General features: G+C 48.2%; 2 protein-coding genes across 5 annotated transcripts in view; one reads left to right on the forward strand and one right to left on the reverse strand.

Moving 5' to 3' along the window:
- The window catches only part of COPG2 (COPI coat complex subunit gamma 2), a 22,442-nt gene extending 13,413 nt beyond the window's left edge, over positions 1-9,029 (forward strand). For both annotated transcript variants that reach the window (XM_052788888.1, XM_052788889.1), the window contains 10 exons: positions 1,130-1,205; positions 2,329-2,432; positions 3,326-3,451; positions 4,175-4,237; positions 4,362-4,501; positions 4,868-5,039; positions 5,991-6,088; positions 6,828-6,966; positions 7,375-7,473; positions 8,507-9,029. In XM_052788888.1, coding sequence (XP_052644848.1) covers positions 1,130-1,205; positions 2,329-2,432; positions 3,326-3,451; positions 4,175-4,237; positions 4,362-4,501; positions 4,868-5,039; positions 5,991-6,088; positions 6,828-6,966; positions 7,375-7,473; positions 8,507-8,637 — 1,148 coding nt within the window. In that variant the 3' untranslated portion in view covers positions 8,638-9,029. The remainder of the gene's footprint in view (positions 1-1,129; positions 1,206-2,328; positions 2,433-3,325; positions 3,452-4,174; positions 4,238-4,361; positions 4,502-4,867; positions 5,040-5,990; positions 6,089-6,827; positions 6,967-7,374; positions 7,474-8,506) is intronic.
- Positions 8,931-18,265, reverse strand: MEST (mesoderm specific transcript). 3 transcript variants are annotated; one of them, XM_052788895.1, is made up of 13 exons: positions 18,085-18,161; positions 17,473-17,516; positions 17,178-17,332; positions 16,475-16,554; positions 15,935-16,012; positions 15,367-15,503; positions 14,961-15,019; positions 14,654-14,694; positions 14,199-14,269; positions 13,535-13,636; positions 11,685-11,761; positions 11,029-11,092; positions 8,931-10,563 (listed from the first exon to the last, which is right to left on the reverse strand). In XM_052788895.1, the coding sequence occupies exons 3-13, from the start codon at positions 17,329-17,331 to the stop codon at positions 10,446-10,448; spliced, it is 981 nt and encodes a 326-aa protein (XP_052644855.1). In that variant the 5' UTR covers position 17,332; positions 17,473-17,516; positions 18,085-18,161; the 3' UTR covers positions 8,931-10,445. The 3 variants fall into 3 exon arrangements, with proteins under 3 accessions (XP_052644855.1, XP_052644854.1, XP_052644853.1); XM_052788894.1 differs by having other exon boundaries at positions 17,478-17,516; positions 18,085-18,125; XM_052788893.1 differs by lacking the exon at positions 17,473-17,516 and having other exon boundaries at positions 18,085-18,265.
- Positions 18,266-18,313: the final 48 nt, after the last annotated feature.

An 18,313-nucleotide genomic window follows, 5' to 3' on the forward strand; every position in this document is an offset into this window, starting at 1 on the left:
GAAGGTGATTTTTATCCTGCAGTGTGTTTAAACTCCTCATATCATCTTAGCATCAGCACTTGGTCCTCCTGCTTCACAGAACATAAGCAATATATTAGCTTTCTAGTCCCTTCTTTGAATGCCTCCTAGAAGTCGAGAGGTAATATATGAGGAGAGGATGCTGTTAGTTCCCATAATTGTCTGCTGTAGACTATCGTCTCTATGGAAATCTCTCACACAAGATAAGGATTCCTCCTTGGAAGCGTGTTGCAGACTGATATTTCCTTCCTGCGGAGCCTTTACAACAAACTCTTTAGAGTGTTCAGCGTATTTTCATACTTGGGACTTGGCATTGGAGTGATATCAGCATCAGCTTGATCTCTTTTGTGTTAGAAGACGAAGTACTACTGGGAGAGAGGAGGCAGAAGGAACTCACAAATACAGTATGGTCCAGATTGCATTTGATTTTTCGTGACAGCTCTTTTGGACACAGTTTTCCTAACTGTGACCTGGGAGCACATGAGGAGCATCCCCCACAGAGTGTACAATGTCTAGAAACTTTGTTGTTGTAAAAATATGGGTTCTTTTTTAACCACCAAGGCCATAAAGCTTGTACTTCCTTATAGAGCTTTCTCTTCTTCCTATATATGGAATTTCTTCAAGCTGATGCTGTGCTGAAATTAGATTAATTTGGAGAGGCAGCTCTAAGTGGCTGCTGAGGGGTTTCAGCTCCTTGCAAAGTCACTGGATGCAGTCTGGCCCTGGTCACCACTGGATGCATGTGACCCCTGTGTGTGAAAAACTGATTTATCTGGGGGTGTGAGCTACAGCTAATGGCAGAGGGGCCAACAACTGGAATGAGCCATGGAGCTTGAAGTAACCTTATCTGATAAAGAGTTCTCTGAGAACAGAGTTGCACGGCTGTTAAGCTGGTCTTGTTCTGTTATTCCCTGACATGAAACTATTTCTGTTTGAAAATATGGAAATAGTTTAGTCTTTCCATAACACTAAAAAGTTTATGGTGTGGAAGTGAAAACCTGTGTAAATTGGAACTTCAGGACAACAGTATGCACAGTGCTTTGAATCTGACTGTGAGAATGTGTTTGCGTATAGCTTGGGCACCTCTGACATTCCCCGTTTTCTTTTCTAGCTGCTGTAAGTGCGCTAGCGAAGTTTGGTGCCCAGAATGAGAATCTTCTTCCGAGCATCTTGGTGCTTTTGCAGAGGTGAGTGGGTATGGCTGTGCATGTGCTAAGCTTGTTGGTGACGCTGGGCAGTCTGTCTCCACAGAAGAAGCAATGTCAGACCAGGTCAGAACTTGCACTGGGGTTGTCACAACATAGCACTTGAGGAGTTGGGAGATGGCTGTCTTCCACCCTCCCTTCCTGGCCGGAGGGAGCATAGCACTGCTGGAGATAAGTGAATGAAAGATGTGATTATTCATAAAACATCTGATAGTAATCTGGTCTGAGAACACTCTTCAGTGGGTAATAAATCTCCAGTGTTTTAGTACATTTTTTGCCTCCCTTGAGGCAAGAAAATATAATTTCATGTTACTCATAAATAACATTTCTGTATGGCTGAGTAGTGATCTCGGGTGTTCCCATTTCACAGGTTTGTGTCTCTTGTTAAGACTATTCAGCCTCCTTAAATTGTCTGTACCATGAGTGTCATGTTCTTCATTTGTATAGCACTATAGTGTAAACCTGTGCCATGTCTGACCTCTGTGGTGAGAGGAATAATTCAAGTTATGAAGTGCTTCAGGCAGAAGGCAGCCTCAGTGTAGGTGCAAGTGAATTACAACTGCAAGAAGTGACTGGAGCAATACAAGGAGGGAGAGAAGTTGCCAGGAGGGAGAGAGAATCTCTCTTTATAAACCACCTGCTATAATTGAAAAACTAGGTGAAGACTTGAGCACACACCCGTTTTTTCAGTCTGAAATAGAAAGCAGCTTTAAAATGTTTATTTTTGTAATCTATTTCTTCTGCTTTTTCTTCTATTGTGAAAGAATGCTGTCAAAAAAAAAAAAAAGTGCAACCACATGGTGCCCATCAGAATTATTAGCCATAAAATGCGGGTGTATAATCTAGCAAGTGTGCATGGTGTTAACAATTTACATACACATCTCCTTTAATCTTATTTTTCTGATGTGACACTTGCATATAAACTTCAAGTTAAACTTCAACTACTGTATTGTATGAACACTCTTTTTGCATAACTTGAAAATCTATTGAGGGCACTGAGACTATCATTGCAGTATCAAGTCCAATCTTCTCAGTGCTGTTTTTTAGCTCAGCTCTCATGATGTCCTGAGCTGGCTGACTGCTGTCCTCTTGTTCCCCAAAACAGGTGCATGATGGACAGCGATGACGAAGTTCGGGACAGAGCAACGTTCTACTTGAATGTACTGCAACAGAGACAGATAGCACTGAATGCTGCCTATATTTTTAATGGTCAGTGATAGAAAGGAAAGAAGTCTGAGCTGTTATTTCACATTCTGTATTATGGGTGGGCTTTTTTGCTGTAAGAATAGTTTTCTGTAATGTAACTTGGGTCAGAATAACTAGAAAGGATAGAACTGTGTGTTTTTTCTGGCCCTAGCATTTTCCTGTGACGTACTTGTGCTAATTGAGAATGGTAGATTTAGCAAAATATGAAAAGGATTGTCTAGGAAGTGGAACAGGAGTATGGGATGGGCTTTTTTCATCATCACCTCTTCCTTCACTTGGGACAGTTTTCTTAACCTTTGCTCCATCTTCTCCATTCCAAAATGAGGGTGACGCATTTTGTTGCCAGGACTGATTATAAAAATGTTTTATTGTCTGTAGTTGAAAGTTCACACAAGCAGGGTGTTTAACATATTTAAGACTACTGCAAGAGAACTTTTCTTGAGTGAACTGTTTAGACTGCAGTACCCTCTGGAATGGCAACTTTCTGTGTCTTCTTCAGAGCAGGTTTTTTTTATCCTATCCAGTATCTTAGCGTGTGTGTGTGTTTACTGAGAATTGAAAGTGCTTTAACTAGCTTTTTATTAGCCGAAGTCCAAAATGTATCTCTCTAGCTGTAAACTCTAGATTCTTCACAAGAGTTTTTCTCTGCAGCCTGAACCAATGGACAGGCTACAGAGAAGAGCTCTTTAAATAATCTTCCTTGTTTATATCTCAAGAGGAAGGTAACCGAGACAAAGAGAAGTTTTTCAGACTCTGGCATCTTGCTGCTTTTGGTGCAGTGGGCAATCCAAAATTCGCACTGTTCAGTTGTGAGCCCTATATCCTAGTGCCTGTAGGCCTCATGACAGTTCCTGCTATTAAAACTGAATTTTTCTGTCTGTGCTTCTGCTTTGCAGGCTTGACTGTCTCTGTTCCTGGGATGGAGAAAGCCCTGCACCAATATACACTGGAGCCTTCTGACAAACCCTTTGATATGAAAACAGTTCCACTGGCTACTGCACCAGTCTTTGAACAGAAAGCAGGTAACACTTGGGCTTCATTTAGATAGGCTGTAGGCAGGCTATAAGCATTCAGGTTGCTGTAATGATACTTGACGTCTGTAAACTGGCTGCCATCCTAGTAGGGTCAGGCCAAGACTGGAGGTGGCTCAGCCAAATGCCATACAGGTTACAGTGTCACTGGCTTTGCAGAAGCAAGCCTGCCTGATCTTCACAGATAAAGGAAGGCAGCACTTCTTCCAAAGGAATATGGGTTGGCAAGAATGTTATTACTCGTTCTGCTAATCTTGCTATCAGAGAGGAGTTTGTACATAATCAGAATTTATTAGTTCATAGATGTTTGAAAAAAGTACGTTCCAGAAGTGCTTAGTCACTCCTCTGGCTTTCTTCCATGTTCTTGCACAATTCTTGCATTTTGACATTGCACAACTTTTTAAGAAAAGGCTGGGGTTTTTTTTTGGTTTTTTTTTTTAATCCCTTCTCCTTCTTCCAGCTTTTTTTGCTGGCTATTCTGAGCTAAAGTGTGGTTTCTTCATCATTACTAAACACCTCTCCTCTTCTTACAATCCAATATTGCCTCACGGAAAAGATATTTCAGTGTGTGTGTGAGGAACCAGGCTGGCAATGGTTTGCAGCAGAATGTGCGAAACACTATAGGTTAAGGAATTTTTAGTGGAGATACAATGGCACTTAAAACCCCTGCATGATGTGGTTGATAGCACAGTGTCTTCGCTTTTTTCTTCACAGAGATTGCCCTAGTGACCAGCAAGCCTGAGAAGGTTGCTCCTTCACGTCAGGATATATTCCAAGGTATGAGAGATCGACCAGTGGGTCTCCAGCACTTGAAGTGTTGGGATGATTGCCACAGGTCAGGCGGGAGCAATGAACGAGCCTGTCACTAAGTGTCTGTCATCTTCTTTAACTTTCTGCACAGAACAACTGGCAGCCATTCCAGAGTTTAAGAGCTTGGGTCCGTTATTTAAGTCTTCAGAACCAGTGCAGCTCACAGAAGCAGAAACAGAGTATTTTGTTCGTTGTATTAAACACGTGTTCACAAATTACATTGTTTTCCAGGTAAGAGAAGTTACACGCTTTTGCCAGGGTGCAATAGGAGTTGGCCCTCAACTGGGTGTAGCATAAACAGTGTTGTTGCTGTGCCCTGGAGAGGACAGCTTCTCTCTTAAGGGAGTTGCAAGGTAGAGTGAAAAGGCTGTGTACTGCTTGCCTCAATGGTCAAAAAAGGATGGGGGTTATGATCCCATCTGTTAAAGAATTCTAGTAAAATTGGAGAGAAGAGCCATTCAGTGAGAACGGCAGGTTTTATCAAGGATGCAGGGTGTCTGCTGTATGCTGTGGAGTATTGTAGCTGATTTGGGGAAAAATTCTTGATTAGAAATGTTTTTTCTGTGTTCAAGTCTTTTTCAATTTATTCTTCTGCAGTTTGATTGCACAAACACATTAAATGATCAGCTGTTAGAGAGAGTCACTGTGCAGATGGAGCCATCGGACGCTTACGACATGATCTGTTGCATCCCAGCGCCCAGCTTGGCTTACAACCAGCCGGGCATGTGTTACACCCTCGTCCAGATTCCCCAGGATGACCCCACTGCAGGTACCCATTGGGAGGGAGTAGTTCTGCATTGCAAATCCCTCAAATGAAGTTTTTGGAGAACACATAATAAAATGTTTAGGGTGTGGGATTTGGCGAGTGTATACTGAGATTCTAGCACCGTTTCTTTCTTATGTGTCACATATGCTGGTTTTTATGTAGAACCTGTGTTTGTGCAAAATAGTATGCACGCTTTTTACAAAACACCCACTTTTTAAATAATCAGTGGTAATGGATGATTAAAAATGGGATGTTAGAGGGTTGGAGAGCATGCAGGTAATAGAGGACAGGTATTAGAGGAAATGGAATTTACTACTTTGAATCAATGAAAGGAGCACCTTTGAAAACATGGATGTTTGTTGGTAGCATTCAAGAACAGAATCAGTAAAAGGAAAATGCAAATAGGAGAAAAATATTAGTAGTTTAGGCCTCTACATATTTGACTAATGCAATTTTTCCTCTCTCTAGAGAATTAGAATCAACTATAAAATGTAGGAATGAGAGATTTTCTTGAGTATAAAACTTCCCTTTCTTACTGTTCACACCTGAAAGAAACTCCATTGGATTTGCAGTTGTTTTAACATGACTCAGCTTATCAGTGGGGTGGATTTCTTGGTTATTGCTTTAATACCAGGAAAGATTAGAACTAGTCTGAATTCCCTGAACTGTGATTTTTGGATCATAATCCACTTGTCAGAAACCCTTGCAGAGTTCCTTCTGGTAGCTAATGCTGACTGGATCTCACTGCAGCGCTCTGTGAGTCAGCAGGCCTGTGTTTGTAACACTGTGGCCCTGGCATACTCCTCTTCTGAGATCCTCCTTTGGCCACGGCCATGTCTGTATCTTCTGGGGCAAAGCTGATGTACATTCTTTCTGGTCCCTTTTTGGGAAACGAGGGCTCAAGCAGAAGGAACTGCACCACTAACCTATACAGGCTTTTTCTGTCCTCCCCAGTTGCTTGTACTTTCAGTTGCACAATGAAGTTCACTGTTCGAGACTGTGACCCAAACACAGGTGTGCCAGAAGAAGATGGCTATGACGATGAATATGTGGTAAGTTCAAGACCTGGGTTTTTTTCCTTGTCACTAATTCTGAATACACATGGCCATTGGGTTGACAGTTTCCTTTCAGATCTGAAGCTGGTAGGAGAGAATGGCAGGCCTGCCTGAAACACCATTTCCAAAATACTGTAGCTTGTAACTTTAGATCCTTCCCCCAAACCTTGCTTCTGCCAAAAGTTAGTTTAGCTTTAGTGCCCTATGGAGATAGATTTGTGGGGACAGACAGGAAGAAAGGAATAACTTCCATTGTCTGTTTTCAGGACCGTGGCCCAATCTTTCTTTCCATCCCAAGCATTTGCACTTCTGTTTATTGCGTTTGTGTTACCAATCACTGAAATACAAGTCAGATCTCAGGAAAGTGCCTGTCTCCTGGGCTTGGAGGAAGTAAAGGCTCCTTCTGGATTCTGAAAAAGTGTCTCTCCTCGGATGCCCAGTAAGGGCTAGAATGGGCTTTGACTCACAAAGTGATTGCCCCTTTTTCTGCTCTCCTTCAGTCTCACAGATGTTTTTGTGTAAATGTTTTTAAGCTTTATAGATGACCACCATAAACACTATATTTCCTCTCTGCTTTTTAGATGCTATTATTATGTGCTTCTCCTGAAATGAAAGCCAGGCATGTCAGAATTGTCTTGGCAAAATCCTGCTGTCTCTCTTTGTCTTTCTTTCCCTTTCTAAGATTAGGATCATTTCTGTAACTGGCAGCTGAAAATCTCCCTTGCTTTTCTGTCAGTTGGAAGATTTGGAGGTGACCGTGTCTGATCATATTCAGAAGGTTTTAAAGCCTAACTTCGCAGCTGCGTGGGAAGAAGTGGGAGATGACTTTGAGAAAGAAGAAACCTTTGCACTTAGTTCAATTAAAACCCTTGACGGTGAGATGATCTCTCCTCGTTTATTGGTGACCCACATAGTAATCCTGGTAAATCTGCCGTGCTGGGGATATATTTAGTGTGGTAGGAGGAGAATTTGGTGCCTTCCAATGTGACATTATGTCCCAGCAACAAGGCTTTGTGTTGCAATGTTGGGATTATAGTGAGTGGAAGCTTGGCAGTGCTCTCTTGCTTGAGGCTGGTTGAAGGGAGGGGTGCATTCCTAGACTGTTAAGACAGCGGAAGGGACATGGCAAGGTAGATGTGGTGGGGGAGCTGCAACCAAGGTAATGAATGGAAACGGTTAAGCCTCATGGGTGCTTAGAAAATGTTCTTTGATTGTAAACTAGTTCTCACAGAAAGCTTGGCACCAACCTGGAGGTAATTTTCCTCTTCAATCTCTGAATGCAGAAGCTGTCAATAACATCATCAAGTTCTTGGGCATGCAGCCCTGTGAGAGATCAGATAAAGTGCCAGAGAACAAAAATTCTCACACGCTCTACTTAGCTGGTAAGTATTCATGCTATTGAACTCAACGTTTCCATGTCCCTGCAGATTTTTACAAAATTAAGGAAAATCGGTTAGGAGATTCTGCTCTTATTTCAAGGGTTTTTTCCTCTGTAGAAAGCTGAAGTGAACCAGCAAGTTGAATGCAGCTGGTGCTAACTTGGAGCCCACTGTTGCAGGTGTACTCAGGCTTGGTTCTGTGTCTCTCAGAATGGAGGTATTCTGCATATAGGAATGCTAGTGAATCCTTTGAATGGAGAACTTCCAGAGCAGACACCTAACTAAATTCCTTGCCTGAGGTTATCTCAGAAGGGGGACCATCTTGTTTTCAAGTTCCTGTCACTAAAGACACATCCTGAATTGGCCTGCAGTACCCACAACTTCTTGTTTGGTGACTGTGCTCCAGGCTTACAGTTTTGTGCAATCCCGGGAAGTGAAGCGCTCTACAAAACTTTGTTGCAGTTGTTCATTGCAGTTTTGTTTTAATATGACTGAAGGGTCGGATCTCAATTTATTTCAGAGGCAGAATTGGTAACTCTAGGTCTGTCTGCATAGTGATGTTGAAGTGGGACTGGAGATGGCTCATCCTGCGGTCTGAATTGCCTCCAGGAGTGCCACTTCCAAGCCCTCTAGTAGAAGCATAGGAGGGCTATTTGTCCCTTAACAGCAAGGGCACTGAACCAATGGACTGTGCCTTCATGGCAGAATTACAATATGTGTTGCCTTTTCAAACTGGAAGTGAGCTTCAGCTACCCACTTTCAAGTTTCTACCTATTTTAATCAGCCTAGCCCTCCAGCAGCACTTGCTGACTGTGTTTAACTAGGACAGTATCTGTTACCTTCAGTCTTGGCCTCAAGAGCTTGGCCGATTTGGGGGTTTTGGTGGTTTTCTTTTTTTTTTTTTTTTCATTTCCCCCCTCTCTGTAACTGGCCATAGACTGAATCTGCCTTGCACACCAGGTTGTTGGCTCCTGGGTTAGGACTAGATCACTGAGCCTCTCTTACAGTAATCTCTCAAATGTTCCTTTGTCTGCAGGTGTATACAGAGGTGGCTGCGATGTGCTGGTAAGGTCTAGGCTTGCACTAGGAGATGGCGTGACCATGCAGGTGACGGTTAGGAGCAAGGAAGAAACGCCGGTAGATGTCATCCTGGCTTCTGTAGGCTGAGTGTTACAGCACATCGACTGTGGTGGAAATCTCCTTTGCAAGCACCAGTTGGCTATTTGCCAGATATCAAGCAGCCTGTCTGTCCTTCTGCATGTAGTTTTTATTCCTCAATTTGGTAAATATTTTGTATGATGTTACAGTAGTGGCAATAGTGGCTGGCTGGTACTGAGCCTTTCCCCTGCCCCTTCCCTCATTGTCACTTCAGCATTCCCGTCTAACTTATTGCATCTCTGGCCACTTGCAGTAGAGCAGGGAACATAACAGATGCAGGTGGTAAGAAAATGGAATCAGACTTTGTCAAAACTGATTTTTATTAACAGAAAATAAACACTGGTCCAAGTGGTGGAATTCATATTAATTACTGTTAATAAAATAGAAATTTCTTGTTCTAATTCTGTCTGCTTCACTACAGAAAAAGTAGCCCATAATGGCTGTTTACTCAACAGAAGCCCCTTATTCTTAAAGGGATGCTATTACATTTCAAACATAAGCAGTTAAAAACCACACAAAACCTGCAGTGTCTGCCAAACTGCAAATTTACAATGTTGTGATGATTGTCTCCTTTGTTCTGCACAGAAAAATCAATGTGCAGAGAGAGAGATTAAAATTCACCTATCAAGGCATATTCAGTTCTCTGAGCCTTATGTCAGAAAATACCAAACAACAGTTCAGCCTTTTCCTGGGCTCAAAGATGTGAAACATCCTATATCAAAAGTTGGGAAGAGGGGGAAGGAGGGACCTTGCAGCGACTTCCTTTTGAGAAGTTCTGCCTCTCTCTGCTGATGAACTGGTGTTTCTTTAGTTATCAAGTCAGGATGAGGAAGGAAGGAAGGAATACTACTTTAATGCTAATTTAAACACTTGTCCCAGGTCCCTGTGGCTCAGATAGCTATTGCTCAGAAGAACACCTTGGCTTTTGCTAGTGCCAGTTTTGCATATTCAGCTTGCTCTAGTGAAATGGGTACAAGCCTGCCCTGGTAGAACTGTGTGCTGCAGCCAGGCTTTGGCGAAGCTCCTGAGATAGTCCCAGGGGTGTAGTGTCAGTGAGCGGCTCTGCTCGTTGAACTGAAAATCAGAGAAACAAGGGATGTGGTAAAAACTTGATGGTTAGAGCTTGTCTTTGGGTAACTGGCCATTAAAAAGAGATTACTGAAGACATAATTACAGTGCTTAAATTCCCCTTTATGGGTGGAGAGCATCGTTGCCTATACTTTGGGGGATTACAGATCCTGTTCTCCTGCTGTATTTAGTGTAGGCAAACTCCATTTTAAATTCTTCAGTCCTGACAAGCTAGCTAAGAATTATAACACTTAGCAGAGGGGTATAATATAAACTGCTTGCACACAACTCAAAAAAACAGACCAGCGTTCATCTTGGGAATATGTGCATTGACCCTTGGCTGCTAGTGGTCTTGTCTACCTGTGGCAGGCAGCACAGCCTAGCAATGAAGGCAAGTAAGGACTCTTGGACTGACATAGGTGCTCTGCTTCCCCTCAGGTGCCCCTGTTCTCCCTTGAGCCCCTCCTGGCTCTAAATACAGAGATAGGCTGGTCAAGAAGCAAGGTGAGCATGGGGCTGGAAGAGCTGTCAGCATCCTGTAACTCTGCTTAGGCTGACAGTTCTGTCCATGCCTCCCTGCAGGCTAATCTTTTCCGGTGCTCAAAGGATTTAACTGCATCAATGCAGCAGTTTGGCAGCCAAAGATGAGGGTGTTTATTAGTGCAAAGTGTTGGATCTGGAGATAAAAATCGAAGTTTCTTGCTGCCCCCAAAGCCTGACTCAAACAGCAAGAACCGAGCTGCAGCAGCTCAGAAGGAGTTGATGAAGTTCAGATAGGCATTCAGGAAGCCTGTTGGATCCTCCAGCTGTGGATAGTGGCTAATGTGGTCATCCAGCACAGACACTGTGGACATGGGAAGCACCTTCCTGTTGGAAGAATGCAGCAAGGCTTAAGCACAGGAACTGCAGCTCAGTCTGCAGCCAAGGAGGAGGACGGTACCCTCTTGCATAGTTGGGATTCTGCCCATAACATGGTTTTGGGACAAAAAAAGCCTGTAGCAGTTACAGTGGACCACTCTTCCAAGTGCTGGATTTACTTCAGGTTAGTTTGGAGGAGAAGACTACCTCAGCCAACAAATCTTGCCTCTGTCTGATGTGCTTTTAAAATGCGTGATTGATTTGACTGAGACTTGTAACTTTGATGCCTAAAATGGGGAAGCAATTTCCAAACGGCAGAAGGCTCCAACTGAATCACCTGGCTGTGCAGGTTACAGGTGAGAATTAAAAACAGCTTCCGTGAAAAGGGAATGGGTGGAAAAGTCTGAGAAAAAAAATCTCCCTCAAAATGAAACCCCAGTTGCGTATTCCCACTTTGTGGCGGTATTGTCTTACTTGTAAAGCTGAAGAAACTCTGGGTGCGGATTCACAGGGTCCAGGGGCCCATAGATTAGATGCACTGCAAGAGAGAAGCACAGACAGAGCTTTTATACCCAAGCACATCCCTAAACTAAGCCAAGGAGACCTGTCGCAGATACGTTCTCCCCTCGCACGGAGCTTGGGAAGCTTTCAGCAGAGCACTGAGCAAACCAGCTGCTGAAAGAGCTCTTGCTTCTCTGCCCTGGGGTCAAGTTCAGCCTCCCAACCTCCTCCTGGAAACACCAAACCTTTCCCTGAGTGGCTGCAACTTCTCTTGAGCTTGAAAAGCACCTCAGCTTCCCTGGGGCAGCAGCTGGAGAAACTGGAGGCTGTGAACCAGCCTCTAAAGGAAAGTTAAAGTTACCTCTGCTCGGTGGAACAAACTCTTTTTCCTCTTACCTTAACAAGCTCACAGCTCTCCGCTGTAACCCAGCCTTAAACTGGAGCAGGGAGTTTTGTGACACTTTGTGATGCTACTCCCTGTACAAACCGGATTTGAGCCACATCATCCTCATCAGAATAACGAGAGGCTCCAGCGATTAGTGGAAGGAGCCAGCACCAGTGCCTGCAGGCAAGGAGGGCGATTCCCAACATCCTGACCAGTAAATCAAAGAAAACGGATTCCTACTCACGTGGGACAGAGGTGGACATCAAAGCGCCAACCCAGCGGTCTCTGTGCTTCTTTCTCTGGTTTATGTACTGCAAAATACTGAAGAGAAACCTGTTGTTACATGGCGGACGGTGCCTCCAGGTGTTGCACAGCCTGGAAATTGCCTTCAGAGCAATGTACACCTGTGCAACGAGACCAAAGTGGAATCTGCGTCTCCCACTGGCCGCCTCCTTGGGGCGGCAGCAACACAAAATCAGTCTGCTGACCATCCCCAGCTTAGTGACTTGCCTAAGGTGTGGTTTTTTTTTTTTATTTAGACAGCAAATAAAAGTGCAAATGAGTTTGGGACACTGACTCTGGGTCTTGCCCCTGCCAGTTCCACGCCCTAAGGGCAGAGTCCAGTGCAGAGTCCTGCTGGAAGATAATCTAAGTTCATTTATGAAGGGAGAAACAGCCTGCAGTCTGGGGAGAAGGGAGGGTAAGGTTTGAATCCTTCCCGGCTGAGATGGAAGAAAATTTGGGTCCTCTGCTCCCAGTCAAATGCCACTGGGTTGTAAAAGGGGCTGAACCATCACAACCTTTGTGCCAGGCGGTGCAGTAAGTCACAGTGGGCTGCAGGCAGCCAGCAAACAAGCCCCGAAAAGTTGGTTACCCCCAAGCCCCCTTAACAAACTCCATGCTGCTTCGCTTGGGCAGCAGGGCAAAAAGTGGGTTTACAATCAGATCCTACAAAACGTCGGGGCGGAAATCAGTCTGCTGAAAGCCAACGCAGAGGCAGCACCGTCTAAGCGCTCCCATGCACGGCTCACGGGCATTGCAGCAGCTCTGAAACCATTTCAATGCCCCACAGAAGAGGAAGAGGAGTCAGCGCTGAACCACTGAGCATGGAGGAATGCAGGAGAAGATAAGTTGCGCTGGTCCGGTCTTACTGTGAAAATCCGAACTGCTAACAGCTCCTCAGCCTGTCTTGTCGCCCCAGCCAGCAACTTGGGGTGATTCCTTGCTTCAGCACAGCTCTCAGGGGCTGAGGCTCACAATTTAAACATCAGGTTTGAGTCAGTTGGGTTATAAAAAGCCTTCCGAGGATGGGAAGCTACACTAAGTAAACGTACCGATACTCTGACACACGACATTTAAGGGGCTGGAGATATTTTGGCACTGAGCTTCCCATCACGGCTGCGCTGCCAACAAAGGTGATATTGCAAAAATTTGCCATGGCAGGACTTGCCAAGTGGGCAGTGCATCAGCAGGTATATCCATTGCTGGGCTTGGGCGAGTATCCCTCGTTACAAGAGGCAATTAGCGAGTGTCCTTGGAGAGGCTGAGCTATTTGGTCCCTACTGTGATTTGTCTGGAGATTGTCCCCAGCGGGAGGAGAGAGGAGTTTGCTTGCTGGGGGAGAAGGACGCACACAGGCCCTGCTCAACGCGGGTACCGAACTCGCAGCCACCAGCCTGAGGTCCTTCCACAAGTCCCAAACTGGAGGAAACCAGATGTAGCTCCAGTTGTTAACAAAAACCCATAAATTCAAGCCCCTAACTTCCAAAGAAGGAAAAAAACCCATATTGTACATCTCCAGTGCTGTCCTTCTCCCACCATGTGCAGGCTCAGATCCTCCTGACTCCAGACTTCATTTACCTGCCTTGCATCATCCCAGCAAGAATTCCTGCTCCTACATGACACCCCAGCTCTTTTTTGGGGTGCAGTGATGATCCCAGACCCCAACAGAAGCAGCTGGAGGCTCTGGGGAGCCAGCGTCCAGGGACCTGGCCGAGCTCTGGTAACCTCCGAGCTACTGCATGGCTCTGCCTGCAGACGGAGGGACGTCGTGGGCGTAAAACTAAGCTCGTTCAGCAATTAACGGCGATGTACCTGTCAACAACAAGATTGCCATCGTTGGTCCGCACTGCTGTCCACATATCCCAGTACTCTGCCTGCGAAGGCTGCGTGTAGGGTCCGAAGACTGCCCCAAGCCTGGAAAAAAAGAGTTCAGAGCAGCACGGCAGCAGCCGTGTTAGCGTACAACTCAAAAACTAGCCGAGGGCAAAAAACAGTCAAGCACTTCCAGCTCCCACTGCGAAACATGTGGGTGCAAGTGCAGCACTGCAAGCTGTCCCCCAAATGCACCCAGTGTTGGACTTAGCGGCCAGCCTAAAGGGCTTTTTGGAAAAAAAGAGGGTTTGCAACATCTGATAAAAATATATATCTGATTGCGCACCGTATGCAGAGTGTGGTTAGGGTTTTCATTGCCTCTGTAACGCACGCAAGTCCAATACTCATGGGAGAGAAGGATTTCAGCGTACAGTAAAAAGCCGTGTGGTTTATTATTAGGCTGAAGCGCTTTGCCAGTCTGGAGAGGGAATGGCCCAGAGGACCAAGGTCATTCAAATCCAGGGGCAAATCTCTCCTGGGACAGTGCCGGGGGTTCTGCTCACCTGCCAAATACGGGCTACGCTAATTCCTACGTTGGCCCCCTCCCCGCTTGGCTCACATCCCCTGTAGGGACTGTATCCAGCAGCACAGAGACCCAACTCACCCTCTGGAGAAGAAAAAGAAGTTCATCAGCCGCGTGATGATGGGGGACAGTAAACCCCCATCCTTGAGGATCTTGGGCAGAAGGAAAAAAGGAGACAGCACTACTCAGTATCGTACAAATGGGTAAATCCTGCCTCCTTGGAGGGCTTTTTCCCCCAGCTCAGTATTACAGCAGTTTCCCAGCTCAGCCCCGACCCTCGAGATGTACGTGAGCTCTCGGCAGTGAGACATCAGTGCTTCGAGGGGCAATTAGCTGGGACATTTGGATGCGACGAGCCACATCCTGACAGCCCCTGCTTCTCCTCACCACCTCTAACGATGCTCACGAGCAGCTCAGGTGCCATTACCAAAGCAGGAAAAGCAGCAGGCACCTAAGCCAGGTAAAACCCCAAACTCACAGAGTCAGACTTCTGCTTGAGGGGCAATTCAGTACAACTAGAGGGGGTAGGAGCTCACCTTCTGGATGAACCGGGGGTAGTGCGTTTCGGGGAAAATCCCTGGAAGGACGTCAGAGAACAGAGTTGTAACATTACAAGTGTTTTGCTCTGCATCTGCCAGTCTCTCCCCTTCTTTATGGTGCCATGAAAGGTGGCACAGGCAGCCTGAGGACTGATACTCCTGGTTAATTACAGCACCTTAATTGCAATTTGCTTGGGGTTTGGGTGGTGCTTTCCCTCGGGTGATGGAGGCAGGAAGGCCATCCTGTCCCATGGATCCCCATCCCTCCCAGCCCACCCATCCCACCTCGCCGGGCAAACCTTACCGCCGTTGGATAAACATAGGCTGTTGATCAAGATGCTTCCAGTTTTATTGTGCTCATACCTGGAGGACAGAAGAGAAGGTGAAACGCCACTAGACCTTCTGCAGGCTCCAAGAATTGACCAACCAGCAGGTCAAATTAACAGTGTCAGATCATCTCTGTTCCCCTGCTGTCCCTGGCTAGATAAGAAGGAGCTCAGGAAGGAAGTTAAACATCCTAGCAGCTGGGATTTGATGGATGGGAGCCTCAGATCTGCCCACCATGGATGTGCCCCGAGACCTCCCAGCCTTCATTACAGCTGTAGGTACAGGGAAAACGGGGTTGTGCACTACGTCCTTCCATTTTTCTGCTGGAAAGCATCTTGGTGGGGACAGTAAAGAGCAGCCAGAGCATCAGTGGTTGCAGTGACCTGTGCAGCAGCTCCTGTGCGACCGTATCCCCGTAATCATGGGACAGGAGATTAATCCTCTGGTGGTGGAGGCCGAGGTGACGCACCAGCCCCTCGACAATGCTGGCTTGCTCGAAGATGGAGTAGCGGTGGGGCCTCTGCGAAGCAAAGCAGGAGAGGAGCCGCAGTGAGAGCCTGACCCACCATGAGCCCACAAACTCCAGAATAAAAGCCCAAATGGAGGAATATGGGGTGGAAACCAGCAGTTTGCGACCCCAGACAGAGCAGTCGGGATGTCCTGGGCTGGCAGCTACATCAACAAGCCCACGGGAGCACTGCCCGTGCCCCAAAGGGGTCAAGGTGTGCTTTGGAGTCACGTCAAACCCAAGCAAAGGCAAGACGGTGGCAGAGCTGGTCTCCACCACACACCTTCCCCACCCTTTCCGCTATTGCAATGTCTTATTTCTTTTCCAGATGTAAATGGGAGAAGAAACTGCACTGCAAGTGCCGGTTTTCTGGGGATGCCGGCATGGCAGAACAACCTCTGGGCCAAAAGCAACTGCAAAAATCCTCTTCCCAGGCTACTTACAGGCTTGTCACTGAAACCGAATCCTACGAAATCCAGAGCAATCACCCGGTGAAACCGCTGGGTCAGCCCTTCCCAGATCTGGAAAGAGGAGAAATGCATTAAAAAAAAAAAAAAAAAGGCTGATGGGAGCAGAGAGAGGAAAAGTCCACGGCAATGCGCAGCCACAGCCAGCCACGTTCCCCTCCAGTCCCCCAGACAGCACCTTCCAGCTCTGACAAAACTGCAGGAGGTTGAAATTTCCCAATAAACAGCAAGACGATCTCCCAAAAAAGCCAAGAAATAGTTATGGGTCTTTTCCTCCTGCTGTGGGCTGGAGTGTGGGAAAGGGTGATGTGAAAAGAGCTTGGGTCCCATGCAAGGTGTCAAGAGAGGAACAGGGCTGATATCCCAGAGCCCGGTGGTATCCCCAGGAGAAACTCCTCTGGAGCATCACCCACCCCAGGCTGACGCACCACCTGTGTCCGTCTGCTCATCCCCAGGAGGGAGAAACTGCGGGGTTTGCTGTCGGCATCCAACTCCCCGTATGCTCGCTCCCCTCACCTTGCACCAGTCGTAGCTAGAGGTTGGGAAGCCATGCAGGAGGACGACGATGTCGGAGCTGCCGACGGCGCCGTATGAATCTGGGAACAGAGCACCTCAGGGTCAGTTTTTTTCTCCCCCAATTTTCTCCCCTGTAAGACAGTCATTGCCTTTCACCCTGCTGGGAGCCCAACCTCTCCCCCTGCTCCCCCAAAACCAAGCATGGGTTTGACTCGCACCGCAGCTTCCCGGTGCCAGCGTGGTTTCTTAAACCCAGCCAGACGAGCCACTGTGACCACTGGCATCAGCTACTTGATGCAAACCAGGGTTTTACTTAGCACAAATTAATTGCAGCTGCCCCTAAGTTGCTACAGTGGCTAACAACTGCTCCAGCGAGAAGGTTTTTCAGTATCTTTTTCCCTTGCCGTGACCCACCAGAGGCTCTTGGGATCCTTCCCCGCCAACAGCAAGGTAATGCCGCTGCTGCACAAAAACCAACCTTGGTGGCTTCACCCAATTAAAACGTTTTGATAACGAACAGCCACACCGTTCCTGGATCCATGCGGCGGCTCCCCCTAAAGCCATTACGTTTTGGGAGGGATTTCCCATCTCCCTGCCTGGCCTTGGGGACGTCCCCGGGACCACCGAGGGGAGCAGAGCCCCCAGCCCCGCTCCCCACCGGGGACGGACGAGATGTCCCCGGGGCTCGGCGCAGCCCCGTCACCTCTGTAGAAGATGTTCTGGTCCTTGTAGGTGAAGTAGCCTCCGGAGGACCTCCAGGAGAGGAGAGCTGGGGAGAGCTTGGGGGGTGGGATGTGCAGGTAGACGGCGAGGAGGGGTACGCTCAGCAGCCCCACCTGCACCCACCACTCCTTCATCCTGCCGGAGAGAGCAAGGCGCCTGTTTACTGGGATTTACCCCGTAACTCCCACATCCCCCTAACCCACCGCCACGTCCCCGTAACCCCCACAGCTCCCTAACCCACCTCCGAGTCCCCAAAACCCCCCACGTCCCCACACCTTACGCATCCCTGTGGTGGCAGGTCGGTGACAGAAAGTGGTCTCTGCAGTAAAGGTTAGGGGGTCTGAGGGGGGGGAACGTGGGCCCCATTAAGGGTCTGAGGGATGGATGTGGCCCCCATAAGGGGTCTGAGGGGGAGCATGGGCCCCATTTGAGGTCTGAGGGAGGACACGGGCCCCCCTGGGGGTCTGAGGGATGGATGTGGCCCCCATAACGGGTCTGAGGGAGGACATGGGCCCCACTGGGGGTCGTAAGGGGGGGATGTGGGCCCCATTGGGGGGCTGAGGGGGGGGACATGAGCCCCACAGGGGGTTTAAGGGGGGGTGTGGCCCCGATCTGAAGGCCAAAGCCCCGCCCCCCCACACCACACCCCTCCATAAGCACCGCCCCACCACAGCAAGGCCACGCCCCCGTCATCAAGCCCCGCCCCTTCAGTCCCAGCTCCGCCCCTCAGGGCAGCACTTGCCCCCCCGCAGGCCACGCCCCCCTCCCTGCCGCGCGCCCCCTCCCCTGAGGGGGGGTGTCAGGCCCCGCCTCCCCAGCGGCGGTGGGCGGAGCCTCCGCGCCTGGCGGGGCCGCGGGGCGGGGCGGGGGGACCGCGCGCGCCTCACCTGCCTCAGGTGCTTCGGCCGCGCGCCGGCACGGCGCTCCAACGGCGGGGGCGGGGTCGGGGGGGGCAGCTCCCCGCCCCGCGCATGCGCCGCCCGGACGCCCCGCCCTCCCCCGACCAAGCTTCCCGCGCGTCACGGGGCGTGTAACGGCGGCGTCCCCCGTTGCCAGGCGACGAGCGGGCGCTGACAGCCGCTCGAGCCCCTAGGCGGCGTCTGATTGGCCGCCGGC

The sequence above is a fragment of the Harpia harpyja genome, chromosome 6, assembly GCF_026419915.1.
Source record: "Harpia harpyja isolate bHarHar1 chromosome 6, bHarHar1 primary haplotype, whole genome shotgun sequence".
Lineage (NCBI taxonomy): Eukaryota > Metazoa > Chordata > Aves > Accipitriformes > Accipitridae > Harpia > Harpia harpyja.